Consider the following 6,356-nt stretch of genomic DNA (forward strand, 5'->3'; position numbering starts at 1 on the left):
TTTTCTTGGAAATTCAGCACCCATTCTGAAATTTCCTCAAGAAAAAATTTCGGAAGAGTTATTGAAAGTTCTGTATTCCGACTTGACTTAATTCACATATTTGTTAAGATGGATTATATAGTACTAGACAATATGAAGTAAAGGAAAATAACTAAAAGGATGTATTCAATTGGGATTTTCGAAAATTCTGATGAACTTTTTTATTTATTTATTTATTTTTTAAAGTGATGACTTCTGTTGATTTTTTTATAGATTTTTTTTTATTCAATTGGAAGTCATAGAAAACAGAGATAAACAATGACAGAGAGAAAAAGAAAAATAGAAATTAATATAATTAATAGAAAAAAATATATTTTAATAATAATTCTATAAAAGTCTCAATTGAATGCTCCAATACTTTTAGAGTCTCAAAAAGTCTACATTGAATAGTCCTAAACCTTTTAAATTCTAAAAACTCATTAGAAGTTTCAATTAAATACATCCCCTAAATCTTTAGTTATTGTATTTTCCAGTAGAAACTACTATGCACTAAATATGCACATGATGTCTCTTAAATCTTGCTATTAAAGATTAAACCTTTGAAGTAGCCCTGTTCATTCGAAAGTAGGATCTTTTGTAATGACTCCATGGTTGACAATGGATACAATTCTTGAGGGTTAACTTTAATAAAAAAAAATTTCCCTCCTCTCCTGCAGTTGTCAACTTACATGCTCCGGTAAACAGGATTCCACTCGTGAGTGTAGCCGTTGGATGCTTCAATGGCGAGAATGCAATTTCATGAATGATTGTTAGAAAATCATTTTAGCCTAGTTTTGCATTAGACTGAGTACCTAAATTTCTGCTGCAAAATTCACGTGTAAATAAAAAAAAATAAAAAATTCTTCTATTTCGTTCTTGAAGAAATGCAGTGACTGCAGCTATACAAGAATATATCTACAAGTATGTATTGGGAAACCGACTCAAAGATTGTATAGAAATTTCTTAGTGCAAATGTTGGAAGATTAAGAGGACCAACGCTTGTACAAAAGTGGAAGGTTGGTGATGGCGCTGCCAATGTTGGAAGATTGGGGATCTATCCATACTTCTTGCAAAGGTTAAGGACCCCATTATAATTTTTCCTAAAATAAAGCTTTTAAAATCTGTAACACGCAAGAGAACCAAAACGATTTCCGTTGCCGGGACTTGAACCCGGATCTTTCGGGTGAGAGCCAGGTATCCTGACCAACTAGACTACAATAGATTGTTTATACTTCTCATCGGTTTAAGATATTTAAATGTCCATCACATGAAATCAACCAAAATTCAGTACAAAAATTATACAATGGATTTATCTCATTTGGATTCACCTTTTTCCAAAGAACCCACCAGAGCCAGAGGCCTACGCAAATGTGTTCTATTCCTAAACCCCTGGGTTCAGTATAAGGTAAAACAAATTACAGAGTCGAAAATCCGGTCCTTCATAGAATTGTTCAACTTGTCTTTGCTCTTTTCCATACAATGACAGTTCCACCAAAATCTGAAGAAGCCAACAAATTCTCTCCATGGTTCCAAGCAATGCCTATAACCGGGTAGCCATGACCCTGCAGTAATAATAAACAATCACTGAAGTACATGAAGCCAGTCGAACAAGTCTCAGGAAAATTTGATATTTACCTGTAGTTTGTTTACACACGTGTGTTTTGGTCGAGTTAAATCATAGAAATAGACATTAGCATCTTCACTCCCCGCAACTTCATTGACGTACATAGCAGTGTCAGCAATGAGAATGAGATTCTTGTTGCTATGAATAAACTTGTGAAAGAAAGCAATTTTTGCCTAAAGGATTTGGCAGGCAAGATGACAAATATCATGTTTGTCTAAGCCAATAAATAATTAACTTGATGTGAGAGCTACTTTTGAAAAATGAGTAACATTTTTAACTCGAAAGTAAGAAAAAAATAATATATCCTGACGTTTTGAAACAAAAAATTACTTAAAAAAGTAACAGTGGCCATAAGAACATCAAAGGAACGCCTTTTACTGACATTGAGATAAAATTTGCAAAAGCATTATCTTTTAAATTGGTATGAACATAGAGAAAGGATTATCTTATAAATTGGCATGCATACCTATAAATTCTCCCTTCTCAAGGGAAAGTAGAGGACAGAAAGAGGCACGAATGCTATGCAGTCGTGGAGCCAATTTAAGTGTACAACGAACGGTCAAATAACCTTGTACCTCCAAAGAGACGCTACACCACACCAAAACACCGCCTATCGTATTAGAAAACAGAAATTATATCTGAAAGTAAAAAGACAAATGTTACAGAACAACCTGAAGAAAGACAAACTTCCATCTCGAGAAAAAGTTAGCAACACAGGACCTCGGGCGAGCAAAGAAAAGGTCCTGTACTGCACAGTAGTTACTGGAGAATTTTGCTTGCTGCTACTTTTATTACGATGAGACCTAGATAAGGCACCTGTACGTGAGTCCATACTAACTGTGTATACATATCCCTGCAATCATTTGGAAAGAAAATTTCTAATTCTTGAAAAAATACAAAAATTAGAGTTTATCAGTTAGCAGAGGTGGAGTCCTTGCGCAGCAAACGCACCTTAGCATCACCACAGAAAATAAGCTGACCAGTGTGGTCCTGGTCCATAGCAGTAACCTCACTGTCAAAGGTTGCTTTACTGATTGTTCTTCCAGTGCTGAAATTGAACACCTAGAATGCCAGTTATAAACATGTGAAAGTGAGAGAATGTTAAGTGTCTTACATAAGGTAACGCATCAAACAATGCATTTGATTTATCTGTAGGATGGCAGAGTCTCCAATATGCAGCACGATATCAAAGACACGCAACCATTGCAAGACAAAATAATAAATTTTTTGGATAGCACCAAGAAAAGGTAAAGGAGGCACTACAATCTGGGCACACGAAGGGTATGTCCTCCAAAGTGCCTGGGATACCACACAAACAAGCACATATACTGACATCCTCAACCAAAGAAAATAAAAAAGAAGAAAATGACATAGGGAAATAAATGGATTCAACGTTTTGATGAAACACCCACCCAGAATAGTTGTGGTTTCAATAATTAGAAATTGCCAGCAGTAAGTGTAAGTTTCACATGATTTACCATTATCTCTTTGTTTGCATTGCCAACTGAAAGAAAATTATTGTTCACCTGCACCAGTAAAATAGGCAAAAATGACATAGACCTGCAAACTTGAAACATAATAAACTATACTCTTTCAGAGCAGAAACGACGAAAATAGCATGAAATTTCACATACTCACCGGATGAAAACGAATACAAAGTTCTGGTGAAACTCCATAAATCACCCTCATACAAAGGCCTTTCGAGATATCCCATACTCTTACAGTTTTGTCGATTGAGGAAGATGTGATGTACTGATTGTTAGTTGAGAAGTCAAAATCTGATGAGAGAAATTTTAGAACTCAATGGAGACAGAGTACTTACCGGTGTAAATCATGAACCGTGCATGTGTGAGAATGTTTTAAAATACTCAAAATAAACTACCACAATCCCCTAGGTTGTCCAATATTTCCCTCTGAAGATTTTAGGCGGACATTTAAAGTGTGACTGAGGTCTAGGGAGGATTACAATTGACAGAGGAGGATTGAAAATTTAATATGAGTTCAGTCAAAAAATGTTCTACATCAAGACGAATGGAGCCATCAAGAGGTCTCCTAGAGGGGTGGAATATTGATAGTTGATTAGCAAAAAGTTCCTACAGACAGAATATCAATTAATCCTACCTGTGACATCTTTTGTATGTCCTGTTAACTGCTTGAGAACTGCAGGTGACGTAGAAACAGTGCATACAGTCAAGCTTCCATCTGATGCTCCATAAGCAAGTAGATCAGAACTCATGTGCCCAAACTTTATGACCGTAACTACAAATAATGACTGTTGGTTACTTCAGAATGTAAAAATTCCAATAACACCAGAATAGGCAGCTACAAAATACAATCTGGTCTTGTTCTCTCAGAGACATACCCATGGCCTTGCACTGGTCAAAAATGCAGTGCATTCCTACAAAGGAATATGCAGGTTCGCCCTTTCTATGTGGGAGCTCAGTATCACTTGCATTTGAACTGGCACTTGTGTGGAAACTGAATTGTCGATTTCCACTTTGTAAATCCTGGAACAAAGGAAGAATAAGACTTATTAAATGACATGCCTAAACAATCCTTATTCTAAGTATGACATATGAGGCTATAATTCACAACAAATCAAAAGAATATATATATACACACATACATACATATATTTGTGGTTATTTTGAAGAAGATAATATAGTAGGAACATATAGTAAAAATTTACTTGAAATTCTAGAAATTTATCCTATATCAATTTCGTTAATGCTTATCAATTAATCCCAATAAGCATTTGCTCTCTATATCTACATTTGCAAAAACTTACAAGACTCAATGTGACAGTCAGATTAGTTTTAACCGGTAGGTTCTTGGTTTGAATGATTTAAGGAAAAAATGTCCGTGCATGTGTATATACGTGCAGACCACATGTATTGCGTGCACGTCAACCTAATAGCCACAGGACCATAAATGCAACGGTTTCGACTTGCCATATGGAGAACATTAGAGAAAAGAAAACTAAAAATATCATAAGCATATACGGCAGAGTCTTATCCAAAAACCATAAATAACTTGTCCCCACCAATGATCATGAAGCTTAAATGAATCATAGGCTATAGGTCTGTTAGTAAAGGCTTCCTTCTTCCCTACAGGTCAACAGAGCCAACCTTTTTCAAAAATCTTTCAAGTACTAATTATCAATTTGCTTAACTAACTCTAATGAAGACAATTGTCAAGCAACTCAAGTTATCTTATTTCACATGCCTCAATTCTAAGCTTGGGGCACAGGTGTAAAGAGCATGGTGCCTTGTGAATTGCTGACAACCTTTTACTTTTTCCTACTTGTGATCATTATAAGCCTGAAACTTGGATAGAACAACAAACGTAATAGAGAAATGACACATACCCTGCTTGTACCCCAGCTGTCCACCTCAAACAAATGGGAGATTGGACTTGTAGATGGTATCCATCGCTCACTGATGCATCAACCAGTAAATTACCCTGATGTGAGAATCATATGGAACACAAATTTAAATAATACTCATATTGTTAAGATGAATTTCTTTCAAAATTTTAAAAACTTGAAAATGAAGGATTCAAAATAACAACAAACGATAATTCATTGTCATCTGTGATCAAATTAGTATTTCAGTAACCTCTGTCCTGGAGTGCTCGGGTAACTCGGTGTTTGTAAACCATCCCAATTTCTCGGCCTATTAATGTAATTACGAAAGGCAACATAACCTTTTCCATTACATCTCCAATCCTACAACAAGAAACCACACCAAATCAACATTTTCATATGATGAACTCCTTACTATGTTGATTTATAAAATGTACTAAATTTATTTAACAAAATTATAAGAATTGAAAATTTGCTTCCAATAAATAAAATAATTATTCCCCTTACTAATTTCTAGAAATGTTAATTTTGGGAAATTAAACATAGTGCCTTGAAGTTCTATTCACCGATGAAGATTATTTAAATTATAGAACACTAATTATGAGAGCACGTTTAGGTTAACGTAGATATAAGGAAAATGCATATCATCATTTAAATCAAAGATGAACGAAGACAATGCTAAGTCACGTTACAATCTTCAGAGTACTCAATAATCACGCTCATAGTTGGCACTTAGTTATGCACCGATACTAAAACGCATATAAATATAGCAAATAATATGGAATGATGATGACTTGTGCATTTTCACACTCACAACCCTTAACACAGATCAACGATCAGGAGTCCAAATTACACAATGCAAGAGTATATAACTAATATACGTACATTATAAATAATACTTATAATAGACGCGTAAATGCATACACGAATATTCATAGACGAATTCGAGGAGTACCTTGCGGCGTAAGACACCAGACTGAGCTTTCCGATAGAGGAGGAGTCGGCGGATTCCAATGTAATTGGGGTCAGAATCAGAATCTGCAGGCGAAGGCTGAAGCATACAACTGAAGATTTCTGGATCAAATGTCAGGTCCTCATTCTTCTTTTCACCATTTTCCAACTTCGAATCGTCATTTTCAGGCGAACTCTTTTCCGCTTGTTCATCCATGTTATTGTTGATTTTTCATCGAATTATTCGACAAAAAGCAACAACTTTCGGCGATCGGAGATGCTCGCGTTTTCGATTTGGCTTTCTAAAATAAAAAAATATGTGAAGATCTAGATGGGTTGTGGACACGGACTTGAAAATGCCAGTAAATGAATTGGGGATGTGCAATCGGCAGTTACTCG

The 6,356-nt window shown here is 35.4% G+C and overlaps 1 protein-coding gene across 1 annotated transcript; it reads right to left on the reverse strand.

Annotated features, from left to right (window-relative positions):
• Positions 1–1,250: 1,250 nt before the first annotated feature.
• Positions 1,251–6,356, reverse strand: LOC111380653 (WD repeat-containing protein 13-like). The gene is made up of 12 exons (XM_023004283.1): positions 5,962–6,356; positions 5,260–5,369; positions 5,010–5,079; positions 4,005–4,149; positions 3,764–3,901; positions 3,281–3,420; positions 3,121–3,168; positions 2,594–2,704; positions 2,314–2,495; positions 2,109–2,230; positions 1,654–1,730; positions 1,251–1,580 (listed from the first exon to the last, which is right to left on the reverse strand). Exons 1-12 carry the CDS (start codon positions 6,172–6,174, stop codon positions 1,470–1,472), a joined length of 1,467 nt encoding a protein of 488 aa, XP_022860051.1. The 5' UTR covers positions 6,175–6,356; the 3' UTR covers positions 1,251–1,469.

This window comes from Olea europaea, chromosome 3 (genome assembly GCF_002742605.1).
Source record: "Olea europaea var. sylvestris chromosome 3, O_europaea_v1, whole genome shotgun sequence".
NCBI lineage: Eukaryota > Viridiplantae > Streptophyta > Magnoliopsida > Lamiales > Oleaceae > Olea > Olea europaea.

Excerpts from the sequence above, each read along its gene's own strand:
- LOC111380653 (XM_023004283.1), bottom strand. The coding sequence starts at position 6,174 with ATGGATGAACAAGCGGAAAAGAGTTCGCCTGAAAATGACGATTCGAAG. Across the intron at positions 3,902-4,004 it reads TGACCAGTGCAAGGCCATGG|TTACGGTCATAAAGTTTGGG; the intron begins GTATGTCTCTGA and ends CATTATTTGTAG. Across the intron at positions 3,421-3,763 it reads ACATACAAAAGATGTCACAG|ATTTTGACTTCTCAACTAAC; the intron begins GTAGGATTAATT and ends TTCTCTCATCAG.